At 33.8% G+C, this 27,632-nt stretch overlaps 1 protein-coding gene across 2 annotated transcripts in view; it reads left to right on the top strand.

Annotated features, from left to right (window-relative positions):
• Window positions 1-27,632, top strand: part of KLHL1 (kelch like family member 1) — a 186,872-nt gene that overhangs the window by 147,557 nt on the left and 11,683 nt on the right. For both annotated transcript variants that reach the window (XM_039714672.1, XM_039714671.1), the window contains exons 7-8: window positions 7,121-7,345; window positions 19,693-19,855. In XM_039714672.1, coding sequence (XP_039570606.1) covers window positions 7,121-7,345; window positions 19,693-19,855 — 388 coding nt within the window. The remainder of the gene's footprint in view (window positions 1-7,120; window positions 7,346-19,692; window positions 19,856-27,632) is intronic.

The following is a 27,632-nucleotide window of genomic DNA, read 5'->3' as shown; positions in this document are numbered from 1 at the left end:
TCTGAAGCCAGCCTCAATGGCTTCAAATGTGAGAGAAGAGCAAAAGTTATCACATGTACTTATTTTATATCACTAAATTTCTGGCTTTTTTTCAGTGTAATTATCTTCTGAAACTGCTGATTCATTTATAGTCTGAAACAAAAAGAAGATCCTGAAGTGACCTATTCTGAAGCCTCCATGGCTTCAAATGTAAGAGAAGAGCAAAAGTTATCACCCGCAAGACAAACTTTATAATCCCACAAACTTCTTACTTTATCAATCTGTTGCCCTGGAATTCACACCTGTTGGTACAAACTATGGGATTATGCAGATGATGCAAGAGGGTTGTGAATCATGGGTTTGTAAGGGGGATTGTCCCAAGAACAACCCTCTGCTCCTCCTAATTACTTCCCTGCAATTTACCCTTTTGTCTGACATCTCCAGCACAGATAACTTATCACTTAAAAAAATAAAACCCACCAAAAATTCCCAAAAAACAAAAAAAGAAAAAAGAACACTCAAACCCCCCACCTTTGTGTGTGAGCTAGAGAAGACACATGCCTGGCAGATGGAGAACATAGAGAACATCTGTACTATCAGAAACTTTAGCTTTTTCTATACACTAGCCAATTTCTATACCCTGATCACCGAAGTTTCATTTATAGTTGTCACTACTGGTATTGGCTTTAGAGTAAACCACCACAAATTCTGAATCTTGCTCTGTAAATAGTTCAGATCTGGAACCCTCAACAGCAAGTGAGGGTAAGGCTTGAGAAATGCTGGCATCTCCCAGTGTAGTCCTCCAGCACTATCTTGCACCTTCAGCCACCTCACAAATCACCTTGCCGAATTCTAGGAAATGCTCAGGAAGTCTCTACTGTTAAGCACAAGAGCATTCAAGTAATCTTCAGTAGAGCTTTCACTTAATTTTTAATACTCTGAACTGGAAAACCAAATGAACACAATTATCTTTTTGAACTACAGATGGCACCATATAGAATCCAATCAGTATTATCTGGGTCACAACTGTAGAGGTTAGGGATAGCACCCTGTGCAGTGGGTTTACCTGAGAGGGAAGTAATTGTAGCAAAACAGAATCTCCCAGGAGCTGAGCTAAGGGCTAAGCAGTGTAGATGAGCATCCCTACATCTATAATGAAAAATAATGAAAGAAGGCTAGGGGTTATAGGAAACTGGTGCTGTTGCAGCACCAAACTGCTCAGTTCACATTATTTAACCAAATCATGATCAAAGAAGCTTATTGATTTAGTATGGTACGTAATGAACTCCCAATCAGATTAACCATGTGCTTAGAATCGGTATCAATCATTAATAGATAAATTGCAATACTAGATACTTGAAAAATATGAATTTATGTCTTTAAATTTCTTAATGCTCTTCATGACCAAATTCCTCACGATTCTAGTCGCAGACCCCCATGTACATAGACACACAAACACAGATACACAGCTTTTGTAGATCACCATCACCTGCTCCTCACTGGTGGGAGCTCCACCCCTCCTGCACACCCCTCCTGCAGAATATTTAGCTTCCCTAGAATTTGCATTTTTCCACATGTGGAACTTTTGTTATTATTGTTAAACTATTATTTGTACAATTTTCAGTGGGAACAGAACAGTTTTAAAAGAAGAGGGATGAATTTGTTGCTGAGCAAAGGTAGACTGCCATACTGCATGGCATAAATCATTAATAAAAGGAACTTTTGGAAGTTTTAGACTCCATAAAAATATAAAATAAACCATGAATGTTTTATGTAATAACACATAACATTATATTGTAAAACAAAGTGCACAGCATCAAAGACATTGCCTAAAATCACTGTTGAAAAGCTGTTAGTTCTGATACATTCAGAAATATACAGATTTGTGGGAAAAACTTGTATTGGTTTTAGAGAATTTGATCATATGGTATAATTAAAAATTCCCAGAAGTTCCCTGATTTTTATTTCCTATTACTGTATGGAAAATCTTTCTGACATTTTAATACGTTTTCACGAAAAAACAAAATAGAGATTCCTTTTGTGTATGTGTTATACATTTTTGGAGTACTTAAAGGAATTTATAGCAGTCTTATTATAGAGTAATGAACTGCTCCCCTATGCTACCATTTTCTGTATAGCTGTTTCTTTACCAAAATAATCTCCTTGGGATCTGCACCAGTAACCTCCTTAGGTCGCGTTCGTTCCACTTGAGTCACCATCTTTTCAGTTCAAAATGTAATGTTGCAGATCACTAGATCAAGGTCATCATTTTGCGCCTACTCACAGCAGCATCTCTAAATCTTGAACAAAATGATCAGAGTACATGTCAGAAACAGCTTTAGTAATAGCAAAATCAGCAGAAAGTCTTACAGGAGAAAAAATGTAGAAATTTTTTGATGATAAATGTAGAACTCCTAGCCTTCTCCATGGGTTTAAATACTGGATCATTCTACCAATAAGGGGAAAAAAAAGGTATTTTATGTGGAAATGTTTACACCAAATACAAAGATAGTTGGACAAGGGGGATATGTTTGGGATTTTCATCTGCTTCTGAAGCAATTTTCACTTTATTTATATGAGAAGTCCCTCATTTATATCTGGCTAAAATAAATACATAGCATTCATAGTCTCAGACAATCTTCATTACTTCATGTAGCCAATGTCAGCTTGTTCAGTTTCTAGGTATTTCTGTTTGACTTAAAATATTGGGTTGCAAATAATATTGCTATTTAAATATTATTTTTCATTCAATGACCTTGCTGTATCATTAGTCTTTAGTCATCAAGAATGCAAAAAAGTGAGAGTGTCAGTCAGGTTTCTATAAAAATCTTGATTTATAAGTCATTAGCATGGAACTGAAATATGCTTAATTTTAGAAATAGACAAAGTTTAAAAGAAAATTAGTGGAACATTTGAAGGATTTTACCAAAACAATCTCACAAATTCATGTGCTTAAAAATGGCAACAAAAACAAAGAAATAGAAATTTGTATTTAGTGCAATGGTGCACTGCTCTGTAGATAAAGGTGAAATTGTGAGAACTAGTACCTTAATGTTTCATCAGAAACATGGAGTGGTAGGATCATCTTCATCCCTGCTGCATACACAGAGGAATTGTCAGCAGCAGCTGGACATTAATGCAAAATTAACCTGATCATCTATGGCATTTCATTTCTGAAGGTTTCTTTCTCTGTAGGTTTCTCACTACTTCACAGACCTTGATTAATCAGGGTTTATAATGCCCATATGCACAATACACAGAACTAATTTCATCCAATGCCCAGCTGGATCCTAAGTAGAATCTAAGTTAGGAAAAAAAAAAAAAGTTGAAATGTACCCAGAACATCAAGAAACATTGTTATGTTCTTACCAGAAATTATTTGTGCTGCCACAGTCATGGAATAGTTTTTTAATTTACTACACACTTTTATTTATCATGCAAATAGCTATTAAATTAATTCTGTTTCACCTCACTATGTCTTCTTCATATAGTCTCTCTTCAGTGCTACATCCTGAAATTAGTCAGTTCTAGAGTTCTGTCCATCTGAGAAATAGAAGGCTGTGTGTGCCTAGAGGAATTGTCTGGTGTGTAGTACTTTTATTGTAAAATTTTCTATATTATGGGTATTTGCTTTTCTTTCATCTTTAGAGTTTCATACCCAGTGTCTGAAAGACAATCTAGTAAGCAATTTATTTCCTCTTTATTAGACCACTCAAAAAGCACTAGTGATACATCAGTGAAGGAAAAAATAATAGAATAAATTGTAAAATAAAATTTAATGTACTTTTTAATATAGTTCATATTTTCATTTGGATCTATGTGTGTGTTATTTATTCTGTGGTATTCCATCTGGTTTTTTTTTTGTTGGAAAATACGTCTGTCTCTGCATAATCAGCAGATATGCTTCAGCTCAAAATGAATAATGAATTTTTCCTTTATTTATTTTATTCATATCTTCACATTAAACCTGTATCTCCAATTTCCATAAATATATATACTAGTCACTTCCCAATTGCTTCCTACCATCCTCATGTTCTTGGGAAATTGGATTTTCTGATTTGCTGAAACATGTAAACAGAATTACTCCGGTTTGTTCATGGGGATTAGACAAAACTCTCTGTCTACAGATTTCTGACATTGCTAAGACATCCTTTCACAGCCTGTATAGACTGGGGTTGGCAGTATTAACCAACACAGCTTATTTCTTTGAGTTTGCACAATTTGGAAGTTGCTTCAGTTAGGAGTTGGCTCTGTTGACTGCCATCCACTAGTTATAGTAGAGTGGAGAGGACTTTCTTATCTCAGCTGTCATGTGATGCTGCCAATTTTTGCTGTTGCTGGAGCCAGCATCTGAGTGAGTGACTATTCCTCCACTGCACCACAGCATGCTGGTTTAAAACCTAGATACTGATCTCACCTTGGAAGTGGTGAAAGTGGGTGGAGATAGGGTTCTGTCCCTCTTTCTGGTAGTTCTGTATGGGGTACTCTATATTCCTTCCAGGTCTGGCAGCAAAGAGTCTGGCTTATCATCCTGCACTGTAACTATAGATTATAAATTCACTGTGCTCAGCACTGGTGAGGCCCCACCTCAAATCCTGTGTCCAGTTCTGGGCCCCTCACTGTAAGAAGGACAGTGAGCTCCCAGAGTGTGTCCAGAGAAGGGCAGTGGAAGTGGTGAAGGGCATGGAAATAAGTCCTGTGAGGAGTGGCTGAGGAAGCTGAGGTGCTTTATCCAGGAAAAAAAGAAGGCTAAAGAACAGCTCATCACTCTCTATAACATCCTGAAAGGAGGTTGTAGCAAGGTGGGTGTCTTATTCCAAGTAACAAGTGATAGTGATAGGACAACAGGAAATGGCCTCAAATTGCACCAGAGGAGGTTTAGATTGGATATGAGGAAAAATTGCTTCACTGAAAGTGTTATCAAGTGTTAATGGAATTGCCCAGGGAAGTGATGGACTCCCCATCCCTGGAGGTATTTAAAAGAAATGTAGATGTGGTGCTTGGGGTTTAGTAGAGGATTTGACAAAGCTGAGTTAAAGGGTGAATGATTTTAAAGATCTTTTCCAACCTAAAAAATTCTGGAATTTGACAATTCTATGATTCACTTAGACTTCTGGCAAATACAGAACTACTATGCAAAGTTATAAAATATAATCAGTTACTTAAATGCTAAAACAGATTTCCATGAAATTACCCTAAAACTTTAATGTTTATGAATTTCTTAGCTCCAGTAGCCTTACCATAAGTCAAATTTTTGTCAATATAGAATTTGTAGAAAAGGCTGTGAGAGAATCTAACAATGACATTGTTGTCCTTTTGAATTACGATTCCTAAAAACTGTGAAAACAGATGTTTTGTAGTCCACTTAGTGAGAGGAGATTTTAGCAAAAGTATCTCAGAGGTGTTGTCATCAAGGTAAAGCAATGACCTTGTTGTTTGTGCTGTGTTTGATGCACCCCTGGATTCTTTAGAATTTCTGCTTTTATTTTGTTGCAGAGCAAATTTGTGATGTCAGCATTTGGCATTGGAATGATACTTTCATTCTAAGAGTACTATATGCAAATATATTCAAACCATATGATAGATGAAAAGTCAATATTTCAATATGGTATTGATTTTATATACAACAGAGAACCTGACTCTTAAGTAGCTAAACTAATTTGTCTAGTAAAATCCTATTGGTATCAAGATTTTACCTCCTCTCCTGGGTGAAAATCTTTTCACTTTCAAGATCAAAACAGTTGAGCTAAAGAAAAGAAACCTATTCCTCTGTCAGAAATACCCAGTTTTCTTCCTAGAAAAGGTAGAAGTTTATTCTCTTTTATTGTCTAAGCTGTGTGAATATTTGACCATATGTATGAGAATGAAGAACAGTCTAAATATTATACAAAATAATTTCTCAATAATCTGCAATTAAAGATATCCTAAAGTCTCTGCTGATGATACCTTTCAGTTGTTCCACCACCTTTTTGTTTAAAGATTTTTCTATTTTGAGTGTTACTATTGCAGAGTCATTGCAATCAAAATAATTACTGCTATTTAAGAGGTCTTTTCTTGTCTGAATTGTAGTCTAGAATGTATTATATTCATGTTCTTGATAATAATGATTTTATATAACTGCCACCTATTTCCCTTTGTGTTGGTGATTTTTGTCCTTATTCTCATTCTCATTTTTATTGTTAGTATTCTATTATTCTATTAGCCTCATCATCATTATTATTAGAAATTAGCAGGGCACTTTATTGGATAAACAGAATCTAAGCAGTCCAGGAACTCCCGGATTAGGTTCTCAGTTTGTAATATAATAAAATATTGTGGCAACTCAGACTTGGCCAAGATTAGAAAATTTGTAGCTGAGCATAATTCAGACTGTTAAGCAAGTACAAATTTATGAAATCAGAATGAGAAAACTTTTAAACTCTATTTTTTACCATAGAAGTAAACAGCTTTACAGAATTCATACAGTGCTACAGGTCTAGCTTTTAACACAAATAGATCCAACATATAAAACATTACAACTTTATGAATATGCATCATAATATGCCCTGCACCACCTCCAAGAAACAGTATCAAATAAACTATATATTTTGTTCTTTCAAACCTAAGTATTAATGAATTTCCAGCTGTTTATTTTAAACTAGGATCAAAAAGATGTCTCTAAATTGAATGCAAATTTGGTTCATATGTCTTGTGGCTTAATAAAACTGGAAGGGAATTTAATACATCCAGTTGTAGTGTACATTATTGCTCCTCTGCTACACTTATATACAAATTGAATTTAAATTATGTCTTTTTTAGTCCAGTTAACAAAATTATTGCTTTCATGATGTTTGTTGAACTTGGTTCATTGCTTGTTGGTTCCACATAATGAACGAATCTTAACAGAATTATTTTCCATGGAATTACAACATTTTATTATAATCTAAAGGGTTAGTTCCAAAGAGTAAAGCTTCATAATTATGTTGATTTTTTTTGGTAGGATTTGTAGGATATTTAAATTTTGAAAGTGAAGCACATTATGTGTATGTTAAAATAAAGTGCTGGTTACATTTCAGATGAATTATTAGGTTCATTTCTTAAGCATTAATTTAAATGCATCCATAATTTTGATATTTGTAGTTCTGCTTTTATGTCTCATCAGGAGCTACAACTATTGAAAAGTATGATCTCAGAACAAACATATGGATTCAGGCTGGAGTAATGAATGGCAGGAGGCTTCAGTTTGGTGTTGCTGTCATCGATGACAAGCTGTTTGTCATTGGAGGCCGGGATGGTTTAAAGACGTTAAACACTGTTGAATGTTACAATCCAAAGACCAAGGCTTGGACTGTGTTACCACCTATGTCAACCCATAGACATGGCTTAGGTAAGAAAAATGTATTTTTAAACATGCCACATTTTTTTTGTTATGTTACTTTTAATGGAAAACTCAGTAGTTTTAAGCTCTGGTAGCATTCCGACCAGTAACAATAACTGGGCTTTGCAACATGATAAAAGGAACTATCCTGTCTCCACATGGTTTGCATCTTATTGGCCTCCAGTGGTGGGTGGTCACCCCTCCAATTTATGTCGACCAGAGACTTCACCATCACCCACCCAAAAATTCACCTCCTCCCCTTTGCGAGGGTGCACCTTGTGGGGTGCAAAACTTGGTCTAGCAAAGCACCCTACCACCTCACAAATGGGCAAATGTTTGACCCATTAACCATTAACACCTCAGACTTCTACAGACACGTGTGGGGATAAAAGTGTTAAAAGTGGGAGAATGCCAAAAGTGGGAGAATGGCAGACTTGCTTAAGTGATATTGCAGCCCTGGAATGCCAAGGCTTGGAGAATGACACTGTGGGAACCACATATATATGTTATGCCTGCTGCTCTATATCTATCTATCTATCAATCTATCTATCTATATCTATCTATCTATCTATCTATCTATCTACTATCTTGGTTTTGAGAAGTAAAATTTCTGTGTAGAGATAACATAGGTGTTTGGAGAGGCTTATGGATGTGTTTGAGCTCCCTGTTTTGGGACAGAGGTCATAAAAAGCCCAGACAAGATCCCAGCACATTGGTAAACTATGCATGCATGGGTGCTTGATAAATGGGTGCAAGCAGCAGCCCAGCCACCTGCTGGGATTGTGTTCCTGCCTGTGTGTCTCTGCCTGGGTGTTGCTTTGGCATCTTCTGGTTAGGAAGGTAATAAATAGGAAACAAATTTACTCTTTGCATTTCAGCAGTGGTTTTGTGGTTATTCTGGCTGCCTGCCTGTGCTGACTCATGCAACACACGATGTTATCCTGTCCATTCCCCTGAGCTGCAATCAGCAAGTCCTTTGTTGTACTATTGCATCAATATCTCACAAAATGACCATGCTTTCCTTCCCTTCACTCATGCCATTGGACACTTGCAATATGCATATGTACTGTTGCTGTTAAACAAGTCTTACAATAGAAAATAGCAATGGGAATCTATATCAGATGGCATCATGGCACTGGATATCTCACTGATTTAAAAGTGCTTCCTAAGTTTAAATTTAATTATAAATTAGAAAATACATGAGAAAATACATGAATTACATGCAAAAATATGTCATGTCTTTTCTGCCAATGCTCAAGAATTTTACAGAATCAGTGCTGTTTCCCAGGGTGGTAAAAATGCAATGGCTTCAGTTATAACTACAGGAGACTAGTAATACAACATTAGGGTATACTAAACAGAGAAAATATTTGTCTCAGCAACAAAAGAGGTGAATCTATGATTGAAAACCCTTGGCAATCAGTTAAAAAAATAATTTTGGACTATAATTTTACAGATTATTTTGGTCAACAGATTTAAAAAAATACTATTGCAGTTTAAGTTGAGGAATGTTGAGATTATGATTAGGGAAAAACTGGTATGCTTTCTATGCTAGGAAAAAAAGAAACAAACTAGGCATTTGACCATTTGAGGGGTTTTTTTAACTATAACATAATTTTTGAATTTTTATATCAAAGTAATTCAGGCTTTTTGTAAACAACAACATGTAAAGTGAGAAAAGAAGTCTAAATTGGGATGATTAAATGCAGTTGTTTGGGAGGCATTAGGAAGGTGTTCTTTATCTGGAATTATTTCCTAATCACATTATTGCCTGAGAAGCTTAGTTAATAGAATTTAATTGTTTTTTTAATTTTATTTTTTTCTAATAGCCCATAAAGTTATTTCAGTAAATGCCTTTTGTAATGAAAGTTAATCTGAAGTAATACATAATTTTAAAAATTTGTTTGTTTTCTAAACTATGTTATGTTACATCCATGTAGTAATGATGCTACAGCAGTTTGAATTGGATTTTGTATACAGGATGGAAGAAAGAACCCATCTTTTACATGGATGTATTTTTGTTGACTTAGCAAAAGAGTTGTCAGATGTACTCCATTGTAATTAAGGGCACAAACAGATGATATAATTCACTTTGTCCTGTATTCATATAATCTTCAATAGAAGCATGTGTATAGAAGCTGATACATGTAGAAATGAGGAAATAAAAGTTGACAGGTCTTGTAGTGAAAGTACATAGTGTAGGAAGTCATATGTTAGGCAGTTTCAAAGCTGCCAATTGAAAATGATTGAAAGCTCTTTTAATGGCATTGTTTGAAATAAGTGATGCTAAAGTACAAAAAATAAAGGGCAGACTGTGAGATCCAAAACTATTATTTAAAGTAATAGTGATTCTAACATCCCTGTTGAGTAGTCCATAAAACAGAATGGAGTATGAAAGAGCAATAAGACACCAAAAAGGTGATGAAAGGCAAAAAATGAAATATGGGAAAGGTGAAACTTGGCAAACAGGAAGACCAAATCAAAATCCCTATAGAAAAGGAAGAAAGAGACTGAAAGGACAAAGACGTGAAAAATATAAAACAGATTCTGCTTTATTAATTCAGCAGTTTTATGAAGCAACACTGTATCCACTTTTTCAGTTTCTGTGCTGAACTTAATAGTCTACGTGGAAGAGTAGAGAGAAAGGAAATATGGAACCAATGCTAGACTAATTAGAATTTTAGATATCAATTCCAGTGAAACAGTGATTGAAACAAAAACCAGAACAAAAACAAACAAAAAAAAAAGAAAAAAAAGAAAAAAAACCCCAAAAAACAGAAAACATAGGTATTTGGCTTGTCTTTAAAAAAGAAATTATTTAAGAGCCCTAGTGAGAAAATTAGACTTCCAATATAATTCTCCCCTAATTATATTTTTTCAGGTAAGTGTATTAAATTGTCCTTTCTATGAACTATGTAAAGTGTGTCTCAGCTTCTATTTTAGGTTTTGGCTTTGAAAATATACTCTCTGATCTCACAATCCATAGTCAAACACCTCTTTGCAAGATGATCAGCATGGGAAAGAGGCTGGCCAGCTTGTAAAATCCTATGTTGCTTAGAGTGGAGACAAGCCACATATTTTTCTTCCTCGCCTCTTGGAAGAGAGAATCTTGCTGGTTCTTCATCTGAGTGAAAATGCTATAAAAATATTAATAGATGATGGGAAGGCCTTAGATTTGTTTACATAGGATATAGGCCTAAGGTGGATAGAATTCACTCTACCCAGAGTGAATGGTTGTAGAAGACCTAAAGAATTTCCAATTCTCAGTTTATACAGTGGATTAGACTTTAACCTATTGTTCTGAAGAAACTGAATATGTAATGTAAATGGATCTTAAAGTACCTGAGAGTCATGCCTGAATTTAGAGTGAATACTTTCTTATAATGTGGTTATCATGAAACTGGTACGTGCAGGAATGAATATCTAAAATATTAGGTTCAAAACCCAGAAGTGGAAAGAGAATACATGTAGTTAGGTAGTAACAAGACAAAATATCCCAGGATATCTCAGATGTTGCTGACAAAATATCAAATTGCACTATGGGTTTGCACAAAGGCCAATTTCTATATTTCACTAAAAGGGAAATATACCCAATGTGCTTCTTAGACCCAGCTTGATTCTCAACTTTCACACTTTCTGCTCTAGAGTCCAACTCATGAGTCAGAGAGAAGGAAAAAACTTTACTTGGGAAAAATACAGGGATTCCTCTGTATCTTTCAAGTAGTAATGAGAAATGCTAATAGAGGGAAAGATTGTGGAGAAACTGAATTATCAGTATTCTTACTACATAGTAAATCTCAGAAGTAAAATATGTGTATAAATATAGGTAATAAAAATATTAAAAAATATAAAAATCTAGACATATACATTACTTATCAGCCTGTATATTTTTTAAATCACTAAATGATAATTTAGAAAATATTCTATCTTCTTTTAAAAGTATTCAAGTGTTGACCACTTCTTTTATTTAAAATTAGTGAAATGCTTTCCATGTTTGCATTTGCAACAAAAGGAATTATTGTTCATCAAATAATTTTGCACTGTGTGAAAGTTTATAGCATAAATACAACTCCACAGTTTTAGAGATCTAAGAATTTGTGTAGGATTCAGCAGCCTAAATAGGTATACGTACAATGGAGTGCAGCAACTGTGGTGGCATAATCTGATTTCCGTGGGAATAAGAAGTGTAGCATGTTTAGAATTAAATTATTTGTGGCTTGGGAACAGTTCCTGCTTCTCAAGGTACAACAAATACTATTGAGTAGACTGGAAACTGAGAATCTGAAAAAATAACTTAGATTCCTGTTGCACTGGAACTTTTAAAAAGTCAAAGATGTTTTATTGGGTATTTATGCCTGTATGTTTGTATATGATTTGAGAGATGTCAAAAATATTGATTCTTGCGAAACCATTGAAGATACAGATTGAAACAAAAAAAATACAGTAAATTTTTATGAACTCTTCTATTTAAATAAAGCTAGCATAGTAATGAAGTACATAATGTCTTAAAGGGCTAGCAGTAGCAATGTAGCATCAATGGAACTGCTTACTTAAATTACAGTTTAGTAATTTCTGGTGTAATTATTCCTTCATAAAGCAGTAAGTTGAAAAATATATAACATTTCTCTATATAAATGTTGTCATGAAGCAGATATTTTTAATCCCATTGCTCTCCCTTGGTGAAGTAAATAATTTTTGACAATAAATTTCTAAAATTTCAATAATTTTTTAAAATAAGCCTGCAGAGCAATATCAGAAAAAGTATCAGATACTAGAAACGTTAATAGATCCATAATAGCAAAAAGAGTATTGAATTGCACTGAAACAAGTGAAGGAGAAACAAATAGGTAACACATATTTGATACTATAAATTTATAATGAACAGGCCATTGCAATAAAATTATATGTATTAAAGACACATTTTACAAGAAGAATATGGAAAGTAATCACCTCTAATTTATTTTGTACCAAATATTTTGTTAGGAAACAAAGCCTTTGAAGAATGAGTGCTACTAACAGATTTTTTAAAACAGTTCCGCCAGGAAAACATGGGCTGTAGGATTCATAAGCAGAGTAGATCAGATACACAGCAAAGTACTAAAATTATTAACTGTACAAGCTGTCTGAGTTTTACCTCTTTCATGAACCATAATGTAACATAGCTTACTCAACACCAAAAATCTAATGATGAATGATACCTCTTTTTAGACCTGGTTTGGAAGATAATTTTGAAGTCAGTGAGAGCTGAAACTTCATCTACCATTTAAAAAACTTTTGCTATGGCAGCTAAGCAATGGTGTTATTTTAGAAAGTGCTTAAGCCCCAACAAAAACATGTTTGTCTGTGGAGTTAAAGTCTGTCAGAAAGCAATTTGAAGAGTACAAACCATTAAAATAGACTAGGAATATAAATAAAAGCCTTAACACGCCCATCCATGGTAGCTGTAAAAGAAACTATAAAAATGTTGAAGATAAAAGGGAGCTTTGTTCTTCTTGCTCTGGTATCTTGCATGATAGCTTCTTCTTTTTATCCTGGGCTACTAAAGAGCCAAAAATGACAAATTTACATCTTCGATTAACATACCAAAAAAGAAAAAGTTGGTATTTTTTCTAGGTTTGGATTTTTTTTTTTTTTAATTTTACAACATAATGAATACAGATCTTTTTGCATGTTTTCTGTATGTAAAAGAAACCACTCTGTGGAGATTTAGAAGTACTGAGGTGCAGAGGCAGATGCATGAGAATCTGAGATTCCATTCTGGATGTCAGGGCACATGTGAACCTGGAGGCCGGAGATGAAAGGCAGGAAGAAAGAAATTGTCTTCAGTAAAATGAAGACAATTGAATTAGTATTGAAACCAACAGATTAGGGCATACCCTACTAATATGATAAAACTGTAATTATTTATGACTAATTAATTTCCTAATATTGTGGAGCAACTATTTATAAATAAAATAATTATTGAATTATATAATAATGATTTTGCATAATGTTTGTTACAGTGCCAAACAGCTGGATAAAGGAAACTTTTCCATATAGTAGTTTCTTAGAGCATGCAGACAACTGAACATATTATAGTACTTCATGCTATCACATATATGACACTGACCAAATTCTACTGAGCTGGGCAGTGATAGTCCAGATTTCCAGAGCATGACCACACAGTATCATTTTGATATAATTTTGATGCCATATCATATAATTTTGATCAGCTGTGGTCAGCTGAGAAAGATTCATGTCCCATAAAAGTTCAAGTCAAGATCCTATTGTAAATATCTTATTTTTCTGCAATGGTTAATCTTTCTCAGTACATCAACACCTCATGAAACAATGCTATAGTTAAGATGTGTGTTCTCCATCTTTATGTGGTGATTTCTACGCACAAAAAAACCCCACAACCCAAAAACCACAACAAACAAAAATGCCAAAACCTATTGCCACCTAAGCATTGAATGGAAGAGTTCCACAACAGAGTGGCTTACCAGAGTACATCAATCTTCTGATAGAGATGCATTTTTTACCCCAGAAGCAGAGATTAATTTGAGAATTTTTCTTTTAGGCAATATTGACCGGTACTATGTGCCTCTATGTAGTTAAATTATAGTTATTTTTCCATGTGAAATCTCAGGAAAAGTTATGGCTTTCACTGTGGGTTGCAATAAGGGCTGAACGTTTTAAAGCATTTTCTCTGGAATATTGATTTGCATGTATTAGATTTCTGCTTTGGATTTTTCTCCTAATCATGCGGAACATTAGAGGGATTTTTTTTTCTGAGTTATTAAGTACGTTTTCTTTGTACTTTGCACCTTTACTAAGTAGTAGATCGTGACCCAATTCACTAAAGAGTTACAAATAATAACAGCAACACTTGTAATAATTTCTCAGTCATGTTCTCAGGATAATAGTGTGACAGAATTGAGAACCTAGTGTCTTATCTGCAAAACTGAATGCAAATAAAGGGTCGACAGGCAGATCTTTGCTTCTATAAATTTGCATTATATTAACAAGTTAGTGTAATATCTTCTGGCCCAAGAGGGCAGTGATATTGCTATAATTCTTTAAATCAGCCTTGATACTTGTGAATTTACATAGGAATAGGTATTTTCAACATTGAGTCACTGAATATTCTCTAAGGAAGGTAAGCCAGTCAATTCTCCAATTAATGACACACTAAATTCCAAGATTGGCCTATGGCAGTCCTATATGCAGCATCCAAAGAACAGTATTTGTATTTCCCACTCAGTTAATATTATGGCTTTGAGAACTAAATACAAGATTTAATCATTTAATTCATGATGCATAATTTAAATAAAATTGGACTTTACTTTCTTTGATAACACTACTATGGAAGAAGACTGGTTTAAAACTTAAAGAGGGAAATAATAGAGTAAGGACAAGCAGCAATATTAATTAAAATTAATACAAAATTGTATAAATATGCTTCTGTGGGTGAGAAAGGAGTTTGTTAAAAATGGTCTTCTACCTGTACACTAAATAAATGCACAGCTTAAAAAGGTAGAATAAAGTGCGGATGTTATTTGATCAAGTTTTATACTTGGATAGTAAACTACTGATTTGTCTTCTCAGCTTCAATGTCATGATATAGTGTATGTCTGTTATCTTCTTGAAATTAATGTCCTTATTTAAAGTTGTTGCATACAAGTGTATCCTTGCAAGTTTAAATTTCATGTTTGCAAATATCAAAATGCAGAGACTACAGTACAGCTAGCACCACCAATACTTTTTCTTTGACATTTTGTATCCAAATGTCACTATGAAACTATATTTACAATCATTTTATTAAAAAATTACACTTTTTAAGATTTTACTCTGTAAAATTAGGTCCATCAGGCAGATAGGGAACAACAGAATTAAAAATATTATAGGCAGTGGTCCTTTATTTTGTAACATTACAGAAAAGCAATTTAAAATCCCATTCCAGTCTTCAAGTATAAATAATTGGAACTGTACAGATTGAGCACCTAATTAGGCATAATAGGGTTTTTTGCTGCATAGCTTTGTGAAGGCAATCAAAGGAAAATGCCTGCTACTGCAAACGAGACAATTAATTTTTTAGATCTCATTTAGTTTAGAAAGAATACTGTTTACTTTTATAAATTCCTAGGTCAAAATGCTTAGAAGAATTATTTTCCAAGTACTTTTTTTTGTTCAGAAAAACATTAAGGATTCTCTGCACTGTACTTACTGCTCTTAGCTACTCAAAATATTGCTGAGAACATATCTCCTCTTAAGAAAACATGCTGCTTCTTAAAAGGGATGTTCATAGCTGGTTCAGCTCTGCAACTCTATGAGAACTAGGAAAGCCAAACTATTCACAGTGTCAAGTAAATGAAAGTAATCAGTCAAAGGATGGGTAGAACAAATTACTCCCTCAGTGCCAGAATTATTATTTTCTACAAATTAAAAAGTAAGATCTGATTCCACCAGTTCTCAGTTTCTTTGTTCAGATAAAGAATATATTTTATTATTTAATGTAATTCTCTTACAGTAAAATACTCCCTTTCTGAATGTATTATTACATTTGTCAGAAAACAACAAAGCACTAGTATCATGTGAAAAATTAAATCTAAGAGGATTTTTTATTTTCTCATGGCTTAAAATGGTTTTGCCAAATTGTTGAAGATGACGTACAGGAAGAAAAGGTATGAGGGCTTTCTGTCCTTTTTCTTCTCTTAGCAAATTCTCCTGAAAGAGCCAACAGTATTACTCTTCTGTGCAATTTGCTTAATGACAAATATGAGTTCAAGTGTCAGTTGGAAATAGTTATTTTCTCATTTAGAAACAGGAAAAGCCCATTTCTGTAGATATTTTTCAATATCTACATTCTGAGTGTAAATCTAGGTGGATGTTTATCTTGTGGACAGAGATGACAGAAAACAAAATTATATACTCTGACATCAGTATTCTCTAGGATACACAATGAACATGAAAACCTGTCTCATGAAGTTGAAATGAACTTTGATCTTCTAACACACTGTTCAGTATCTTGACTACAAAAAGATGAAAAATCTTATCTCATGAGACCAAGCAGAAATTGGCTGCACCATTTTAAAAAAATAAAAGGTGTATAGAGTTCAGTACCTTTGCTCTTTAAGGAGGAGGAATTCGACAGTGTGCTAATAGTATGGGAACTCTGACATTTCAACACAGACTACTTACAATGAATTTAATTTTTTTTCTATTAAAACAAATGACCTGGAACATTCAGAAAAGAGAATAGTCTTGCTTCATCAATTTTACTGGAAAATATTTTGCTTTCTGATCTTGGGGAATATGTCCCTTAAGATTTTGATTGTAGTGTTGCCATTTGCTGTTATCATGCGCTGTTCAGTAACTTCAGTCAGAGAAAAAGTGTACTGCAATCCATCCTGCGTGATAAAGAGGTTCAAGAAATACCTCTGGAATACCCTTTAGTCCATATGTGTGATATAAAAATCACATAGACATTCTAGCATGTAAGCTTAGAATGAATTCAAATGCTTAAATTCAATGCTTTAATATTGAATTCTTCATATAAGATGCAGTCTCTCTAATAAGAAATGTGTATTTATACGCTTACTTATATAAGTGAGTATATAAGATGATTACATTATCATTACTACTCATTAGAATATTTTGAAACATATGATTCAAGTGCTGCTAATGGAGAAAGAAAATACTTCCGTGTAGCTTAGAACATTGCCAACGTGGCTTCTTAGAAAACAAAAGAATCAAATGCAGGGCTTCATAAATAAGTGGGTCTAAACACAGATAACAGAGATGCAACTCAGCAGATGCAGCAGTTTGTGCAACAGATTCCACAAAAGGGCACCAGAAATTACTGAGGGCAGTATATTGGTTTCTGAAATGGGGAAAAAAATCAGAAGGAACTGTGCATCTCACAGGGTTCAATCTGGATTGCATAAACTCAGAAAAGTTCTGATGAGAAGAACAGAGAAGCCATTGAAGACTGTTTTCTGTATAAAATGCATTTAATTAATGTTACCTTTCTCTCTTTGTAACAAGAAATGCAGAAAGTAACCTTATATTAATGCAATGAGCTTATCAGTTTTCATTGTCATAAAAAATTAGCAAAAATCCATGAAATTGCAGGAAGAATGGTACTTTGATTAAGAGAAAATCAAATTTCCTACAAAAAGTGAATTAAATAAGTGTAATGGCTTAATTTCCAGCAGGAAATAGATGAGAATAAAGTTCAACCATGAAGGACTGGAAATAAAAAAAAATTAAATACTGATTGAGATAAACAGAGTAATTGAGGAAAACACTTTCTATCCTAGTGAAAGTGCAAATAAGTTATCTGAGGAAGTAAAAGCTGGAAATTTCAAAACTGATGTGTTTTTTATGCGTATTATAGCTTCCTTGTGAAATTCACTGCATAACAATGCAACACAACACTGTTTATGTGTGAAGGTGACAGAGGGTTTGCGTGTTTGTCTAGACACCAATTATGTGTAAATGTATGTGTATAAAAACTTTTACCCCTCTGAACTTCCTTTGAATATGATTAATTTTTTATCCCAAAAAGAATTTGATTTTCTATTTAACTTTGCATTTAGTGAAGAGTATATAGATGAAAAAGCTAAAGAGAACCATGTTTTTATAACAAATCATAGTAAATAATTCTTTTATAATGTAAACCTCTTTGTTCAGGATTTAAGTATATTTTAAAATATTAGATATTAGAGTAAACAAAAAACCACCCCCAAACTACATATGTTAGCATGTAATCCCATAATTTTTTATGTGACCACTGACACATCCTCCCACATTCATTGTGTTCTGAGATTAAATATTGAGCTATATGGATCATTACTTCAGTTTAATACCCACTTTAATATTCTGGAGAAACTATAACTGGAACATGTGATTGAGTAGAAAGTATTTCTAGGTAAAGCAATGAAAAAATTGGAGAATGAGTTCTATAGAAAAAGAAAAGGTTCAACCTTCATTTGGAAGAAAATTTTTCTAAGGGTTAGTAGGGTTTTTTGAATTATTTTCTTTTTTCAGTTAAAAAATATTGACAAACAAAAATCAACACCCAAAGTTCAGGAGTACTTTCTGTGAACACTGAGATGAAACATATTCAAACTCATTGATAAATATAGTTTTAAAGTAAAATAAACTTTTAATTAATTACTTTTCTGAAATAGAACAAAACATTCCTACACAGTGAGTGGAGACTTCACTTTGTTTAAAATCAAAGATAGACTTTTCTTCAAGACAAAAAACAAAGCCATTCTCTGAAACTTTAATGATCTATTGTTTTCTGACTTTTTGATTAGTTCAAACCGTGTGAAATGGAGTGAGGAAGAAAAAAAGACTTTAACTTAGAAACAGGACTGGATTTAGCCTGAGATTTTTCAGAGCAATGTACATTTGGGATCATGGATTCATAGAATGGAATTACTGAGCTCACTCTCTTGTAACAAATGGTGCTTAGCTATAACTTATCTTCCAGAGCCTTCTAAGCTTAACTGAAGACACTGTGAGATAGAGAATTCATCAGTTTCTTTGACTGGGTGATTCAAACCATTCACAGTTAAAAAATGTTTCTTATTGAGATATGTTCAACTTCAATTTTCACATGTTACATTTAGTTTTATTTTTTTCAGTAGATAAAAGAATGTTTATATATCCAACATTATTTTTCTGTGAAAGTGTGAGGTGTGTGGCTATTTCTTTCTTTCTTCCTTTTTTTTTTTTTTTTTTTTTTTTGGTAGAATGAAACTGGGGAAGCAGCTTAAATTTCTCAGTTTAATTACTTGCTCAAGCCTTCAAATGTGTTTTTTGATTCTGTACCAGTCCTTCAATCTTCCTGCTACTGAAGAATTGTTCATTTTCTTCAATGTTATTGACAAAAATGGTGCACAAAAGAGACTTCAACCCCTCTAGAAGCAATTCCATTCAGTGAAATCCCCTTAGGTTGACAATAATCAGAGATCTACCAGGTGTCCAGTCACTACTTTATTGTGTGCTTTACTGCTATTCTAAAGAGCTAATTCATGATTAGAATGTCATGAGAAACTAAAGGGAATACAGAAATCTAAGAAGATCAAATCACTGGCAGGTTATTCTCTGAAGAAAACAATTTTCTCAAGAAATTAAATTAAGTTTGTTTGACATGACCTGTTTTTCATAGAGCCATGTGGAGTGGCATTAATTTTATTCCTGTTTGTTGATTCTTAATTAATCAAATCTCAAATTGGTATTTCCATTTTCATTTTGAATATATAGTTCATTTGTTGGTTGTGTTTTAGAAAACTTTTTTTAAATTTTTACTACTGATAGAGGGAACATACTTTTATCTTCTCTCACTTTCTCCTTCATTTTAGGAGTTACAGTGCTTGAAGGGCCTATTTATGCAGTGGGAGGACATGATGGTTGGAGTTATTTGAACACAGTTGAGAGGTGGGACCCTCAAAGTCAGCAGTGGACATTTGTGGCAAGTATGTCAATTGCCAGAAGCACTGTTGGAGTAGCAGCATTAAATGGCAAGTGAGTAGGGTGTGCTTACACAATTGAAACACTTCTTTTGAAAACCAATGAAGCTTAATTGTCATTGCTTTCCCTTATTAAGTTACAGTGGCATTGATATGTTCCAGGGTAGATCAAATGGTCAAAGCTGCTTTAATAGCCCTGTTACTCTACAAGAAACTGGTTTCAGTGGTGAACGAGCCATGCAGCAGACTAGCAGAAGCAACATCTAGACAAAAAACCCTGGAAAAATTGATTTAAAGTCATGAAGAGCAGCATATGGCCATGCATATATATTCCAGCTTTGTTAGTTTTGCAGAGCTAACCATATGTTTAATGCTTCCCAGTTAACTCAATTGAATTTTGCATTACTTATATCAAACACTTTCAAATTAAAAGAGGTGTTATCTGTGTCCAAGAAAGGTAGGATGGATGCCATTAAAAACTGAAAAGCAGTGGTCTCACTACAACAAGTAGAAATATGCCATTGATTTTTCTTATTTTTATCTGAGTACCCATCTTTTAAAAATATCCAATATGTCAAGAACTGCAACTTGAAAACATACGTAAGGACCTCTCAACTTCCCGGTGCTATTCTTGCTACATTGCTGTTTCACACAACTGACATATGCTGCATTCCTCAGGATATTGGAAATGGATTTCTCATTGAGAAACACAATGTTCGGTTTAACATCCAACAAAGGAGAAAAATATTTTAGTATGGAAGTTCTGAGGAGTTTTTCCTTGGTTATTGATTATGATTTCTTTCTTCAGCAGTGAATTAAATAGGTAAATAAATAAGGTACATTAGATGATTGTTGAAGTGAGAGTGCTACAAACTATTCTGCATGTGTACCTCTCACACTATTTAAAGTTTCAGGCACTTTAAATAAAATGGATAGTGGTTTCAAATGTGAGTTTCTTAAGAGACTTGAAAAAGTATAGCCACTTCTTTTGTGTTTTAATGTGAGAAACTATTCCATTTGTGATTTTCCATTGCTCTGTGGTTGGCTGAATTTGTTTTCCATTTAAATTGATTTTATGCAGAAAAATGAAAATTGTATTTTTCTCTTGGTTTACGAGAAATAAATAAAAAAATTTCAAGCTTTCATATTCTGATCTCGTCAGGATCTGAGTAAGAAGATTGATTTGAAAGTAACCTCTTAGTAATTCCCGATGCATTAAAGTGTTACGGAAGCTCACTTGTGTAGACCATGCAAGTAAATTATCAATTATTTTGGTGCTCAAAAAAATTGAAAACAATACTATCTAAATTTGGCAAAACAGGGCACACAGAAATGAATGTTATTTCACTGAAATGCATATTTAAATTGAAATTGTTATATCAACATCTTTCCTAAAAGATGAAAAGGATTGTGTCAACATATTTTTCAAATTAGAACATAATCTAATTTGAAAAATATATTAAATTATTGAAGCAATAAAATCCTACTGAATTTCTCAGAAATTCAGAAAAATAACTATCTGAAGTTTTGGATTTTTTTTAAATTTTAAATTTAGTCCATTTGCCAAGCTTCTTTTCTGTAATCATGCTGCCTTATTACATTTCTAAGTTGCAGTACTGTTTCACCCAGGAGGGCTATGTGGAGTATCTTCACCTCCCCACACAAAGGTTGCCTGGTTGTTACCTCCAGATTTCCCAGAGTAATAGGATACAATAGTTACTATCCTTCAATAAGAAACACAGGCAATATTAATTTTCTTAAAAGTCTTCTTAGTTGTAAGGAGAACTAGAACAACTAATAAAAGATAAATGTGTTTTTTGAGATAAAAGAAAGACACATGACAAATTTATTTTACCAGAATTTCAATGGAACAATTTATCTGGTGCTACATATGAAATAAATACTTAAGATGAAAAAAAGGTGTATAGTACAGGGATTTGAAGAAGAAAAGGACTGTGTACAATAACTAGGATGTCACAGTTACCCCTGCAAATCGTTACAGATCTGTCCTGGTTTAAAAGAGTATAACAGCAAGAGCAAGTTAGTTAATTATCAGACCATTCAAAGTGGCACCAAAGGGAATAATATCATATGGTTCATGTTGGCCACATGAATACAGAAATATTTGGATGACCTTAAGAATCAACACAAATCGAATATTTACTAGTTTATGAGTGAATTAACAAGCCTTGTGTTTGAAGAAAATTAATGCTAAGAAGTAAAAGAAGAGGTGAAAAAAGCTTTGTATGTTGTTAGCAAAGAAAAAAAAAAGAGAAGAAGAAATCTGGGGGAAAAAAATGGAAAGGCTACCTAAGAACACATGAAGTTTTATTAATACTGGAAATGTTCATGTTGCGTTAATATGTGGAATTCTTGTCATCCATACTGAAGAAACTTCAAGTGAAATTGCAAAGGTCATATAATGTGTACCATGACTATCAAAAATGCGTGTCATACCACAGAAAAGCCACAAAAGTGATACAGTACAGTTGCAAAGAAACAGAGGCACAAAATAGCTGCAATTCATCTGGGAAAGTAGAGATGAAAGAAAAGTAATATGGGGACAATAAGGTCATGTCCACAAACCTCTCATCAGGTTCTAAATGCCTGTTTATTGGTTCATATAAAGGGTAATGTTATGTATTTTTATGTAACTCCAAAAACTGGAATATGAGAATTTTCATTTTCAGTAATATTTTGTTGTTTTCAAAGTCAACAATAGGTTCTGGGTAACACTAACAATGTATGGTGAGGCTTTGGAGATTCCATCTCCTTCATCTTCATGTGTTTCTCATAGTCAAACAGTAACACAAAAGTGGAGTGTGTTATCTTACTATATATAAAATTATTTATTTTTAACTTGATGTCTTTATCAATTTTCAGTGTATTTTGGTAGGTGTTGTAGGAATTGCCATGGCTGTAGAATTGCCTGGGATGAAATATGGTCAGTAATCCCTTCTGATATGGAAACAGCATCATCCTCTCTGCCTTGTTACTGTTAACAACCCTGTTACAGAGACTGGAAGAGAAAGAGTGTGCGAACTTCCTCAGATTAGTAATAGATATGGGTGTTAAAATACTAAATGTGGGATGGAGATCTACACTTTGAAAAATCTAGTAGAGGATGGTGCTTTTTACATGCAAATAGTGAGTCAAAAGTTGGGATGACTTATTTGAATCTTCTTTGGGGCTCACATAAGTGGTGTGTAGCGGGTGTGCAAGTCATACTATATAAGGACCAGCATTATATGGTTGTCAGCAGACAGTGCTGAAGCAATAGAACTTTTCTGCAGTATAAGTTAGAAGCACCAAGGAACCAAAAGTGTGAAAAAGTCTATCTTTTCCAGAAACTTTTTAAAATCATCACTTTTCTATTTCAAACTTTTCTTAATTTCCTAATTTTAAACTCAAGAAGAACAAAAAAATCTAGTTGACATATTCAATCCAATAAATACTAATCCTTTCATTAACTTAAAATCTAAATGCCTCCAAATTTATAGCTAATACCATAGCTATTTATTATCCTACTATGAAAAAACTCCAATACATGAACTGCTCATTCCCTAAAAACACTAAACCTTTCCACTAATTTAATTTAATTTCAGAACATATTTTATGCTAATGGTATAGCTCTAAGCGAAAATGAAGTTTAGTTTACACACTTTCATCAGGAGTACATACTCCTCAAAGACATTCTCTGTATCATAGAGATTTATGTTATTCTAAATATTTTTATGTCACTACCATAACCGAAATTTTTCTGTGTTGCTCTATTATATGTCCACAAAGACTGCATTACAAAAAATATTCCTTTGTTTCTATTGGTATGTTCGAAATTATCACTATTTTTTGAAGCAGCTGTAGCTTTCATGACAGAAAGCCTGGCCCTTAAGTCTTGAGCCCTTTAGTGAATATCATTTAAATCTGTGTTACAAAAGCATAAAATGCTCAGCTGTTGATAGGATCCACAGGCTGACTGAATAGTAGAACATCACAGCAGTACCTGAAGTGTCAAAAATCATGACTTTGACACACACTGGCAAGCAGTTCAATCTCTTGCTATCTTGTGGAGTCGAGGAAAAGTAGTCCTACCCTTTATTGATTGCCACATCTTCAAATATGTGCTATAGTTAACTTGATGTTTTCCCATGCTGCTGTTGTTACTATTAAATACCACAGAATGCTGTTGATATATGATAGATGACAAAAAGCGAGGAATTGTTTAATCTTAACTTTTAGAAATACCACTGTCAGTATTCTTTTAAATAATATTTTACTTTTTTTAAGGAAAAGAAAAGTTTTGTACATATTTGTTGTCTCTGAAGGAAAGTAAAAGAGCAAGGAGAAATGCTGCAAGAAAATATTATTTCCCATCAATATCCAACTGTCTGCTTACCATTTGCTGTCACAGGCAAAATAAGCTTGACTTGGAGAAAATTAATACAATTCATTAGTAATAAAAATAGAGTCTGGCTAGTCAGAAGAAACCCCAAGTTTTAAAATGCCACCTTTCTTCCCCCCCTTTCCTAGGCTCAGTTTATGTCTTGTATAACATTATAATCCCACCCCTGACTGGTGCAGGGGGATGGGAAATGGGGATTGTGGTCAGACCAAATTTGTTTCTCTCTGCTGTTCCTTCCGCACACATTTCCCGTGCTCCATCATGGGTTCTCCATGGGCTGCAGTCCTTTTGGAGATGACCTGCTACTGCAGTGTAGTGTCCCCCATAAGCTGCTGTGCCTGTGACTGGTGATTATCTTAAGCAGGAAAATGCAATGCCAATACTACAGGCAAAATGCATAAGCTGACCCAGAGATATTTTCCTTTACAGGAACAAACCCCTAAGCATAGATCCTCTTAATCGAATCCAACATCTTTAAAATTGGAGTTGTTTGGCAAGCCTCATCTCTCTCCATCAATTATGTTGAAAAAAAAGTCCTTTTTCCTGTTTGCCTGATACATTGATATTTTTTTCATAATATTGTTGAAAGACAGTCTAACATAAAAAGCACTGTTTTTCTGGCTGTGTCCTTTAAGTAATTATTTATTATCAATTGGTAATGTCAAATTTTGTCTCTTACTTAACTGCAACAGATAGAATTTAGATCAGATTCCACATTCTATCAATTCTGCTTAAGTACTGATAGAATATACTAATTGTTATTTTTAAAAAATGTATTTGTATATGCATATTTATTATTTTTCCCTTTACACCCATGCAAATTAATTTGTTACATTTTCAATTTTACTAGTTAGTTAGAGAGACTTTAATTACTATGTAGCTTTGGGATTTTTTTAATAGTTATTTATCTATTTATATTCAGTTACATTCATTCAGTTCCACCACTTTTGCAATAATTGGATTCATTTAGCAATGGATTTTCATAAATTGGATTATTGTTTTGGCAGTGCTTTCCCAGCTATTCTCTGTTTCATTTTGAATGGGAAATGCAGAAAGCTATCCAATAGAGATGTTGGCCTATGCACAGTGGAATGTTTTGTTTTCAGGTCATTTAATGAGAAAAACTGTAAAGAAACTTGTGTTATTTAGATCAGTATTATGTCTGCTGTAAATAGCAGTTACTTTAGTTTAATATGTCCCGTATAAGTATTACGCACTAATACAAAGTAACTATGAGAAAGTTTAGCCTGATGAACCTTAATTTTTATGAAAAATAGCAAAATTCAAACCAAATTAGTGTGAACACAAAAAGGTTCTCAAAATCATCTTATAGTTAGTCACTCACCAGGAATATAATTGCTTTGAACTGACCTTGGAGAGATGAAGGTTAATAATTCCACAAAATCCTTAATAGCAGTTCAGTGTTTGGCATGAGAGGATTAGGAATGTATTACATTCATATAACCACCTACAAAACTTGATTGTATGGCTGATTACAGCCTCCTCCAGGAGTTCTGCTCCTTTGGCTTTCATGCATCATATAATAAACTATCTGTGGCATTTTCTCTTAGCAGAATCATTAAGGCTGATTACTAATTCAGTGCCCTGGTCTGATCTTTTGTGCTTTTGCACACAAATTCATATATCCTACATGGGGATCTCATGCAGATCAGTGAATGTTCCATTTAATTCAAAGTGCATCATATTCTCTCTTTCTCAAGCAAGATTTAACTTATTATTTTACATCCAGCCTGTAAAGAGAGAGACACTGCACAGGTCTGCTTTTCTTTCTGTGGGGCTAGGCTACCTTAAAAAGATACAAGCTAGGTAAATATATGTCACTGTTATAAGAGAAAAGTGAAATAATGAATCTTTACTGAAATCATGAGTCGTTAATGCAAAGTCACTATATTTCCTACAGTTGAAGGCAGATAATATGCAGCTAAGATGCCTTCCTCTTTAGAAACTAATTGATTGGTAGGAGACACAACAGATGCTAAAAACATTGCTTATTTGTAGGGTGGGAAATTGATGAGCCTATTTTCTCTGGCTGTACTGTGGCCAGGGTCCCACATTCTTGGACCACATTTCTGTTTTGAATGTTTACTGCACAACTACATCTTTTAGTGTGTATGTCCCCACTATGCCCTTCTCTTCATCCATCACCCACACAACAAAATTTTCAGACTAGCTGGCTGTTGACTGTTGTACAGCTGGAATGACTGTAATTTGTGATAAGGTCTGTCATTCAGGTTTTGTAATAAGAAACCATTTGTCTCTACTACATAATTCCTTTTTTTTCCTTGTAAGTTTTGCAATGAATGATAAATTCTACATAGATATGCATATGATCTAGTATGGTATGAATTAATTTGGACATGTATGGGTACTTCAGCCAAAAAGACTTAGTCAGTTAACTTTGTCCTAATACATGGCAGAAAAAGGCAGTAGTGTCACTCCATCTAATTTAAGCTTTAAATGTAACATATGCACCAGTCTAGACAGTGGGAAGCAGTCTAGGAAAATTTTCTGCCTATTTTTTCAAATGCACAGTTTCCATAATTAAACACAGATTTTTTTAAAAAACAGTGAGAAAGAACAGTTTTCTCTCTTGTGGTCAAGACTGCAAAAGGTATTAATATCCTATATTTTTGATTATGACTAAAATTTGGCTTTTCACTATTATCTTTAGTGGGGGATAAAGTATGGGAATCTGAGCCTGTCTCACATGGTTCTTGGGGCCTATATGCTGGGGCAGGAAGGAAGCCCTTGTGCAGTGCAGTTGGAGCAGTCTGGAGATCCTCCCACACCAAATGTAGGCTTCAACTTGGGCTACACACACAGACATGTGTACATGTGTATTCCTGTGTGTTATCATCTGTATTCACATAATTCCTTATTTCCACATACATGTAATCTGGAAGGATATTTAAATATACACATCTGACTGAAATGAAAGAAAGTTAAATATTAATTTAATGCTCAACTAAATATCTTTATGGACAACAGCTACCAAATACTATACTCAGCAGAATAGAATACCAAGCCATCTCCACTCTTCCTATTCTTCCAATTTGAAACTTGATTAACTTTTTAATAACTAATATTTGGGTAACATGAAATTTCTTTAGACTCAGTAGACCAGCTTCAGATAAATCTTACACTATTGATTGAATTTGTTGAACAGAGAAGGGTTTGTTGATGGTAAAGATCACAGGCTAAATGCCCTAAGACTTTTTTGCAAGTCAGCCATATAATTGCAATGCATGGATAATTTTCATACTTCAGCAAAGACTAGGGAACTGCTCAAAATTATTAAATAAAGGAAGTATCAATATGCTTAGTTGTGTTTTTCAAGGCTGAAGTATCAATTCAAAATTTCATGCCAAACTAACAAGACAAGAAAGTATGAGCAAAACTACTATATTTC

The sequence above is a fragment of the Passer montanus genome, unplaced genomic scaffold, assembly GCF_014805655.1.
Source record: "Passer montanus isolate IOZ18808 unplaced genomic scaffold, ASM1480565v1 scaffold30, whole genome shotgun sequence".
Lineage (NCBI taxonomy): Eukaryota > Metazoa > Chordata > Aves > Passeriformes > Passeridae > Passer > Passer montanus.
This window is presented reverse-complemented; position numbering and strand designations above follow the sequence as displayed.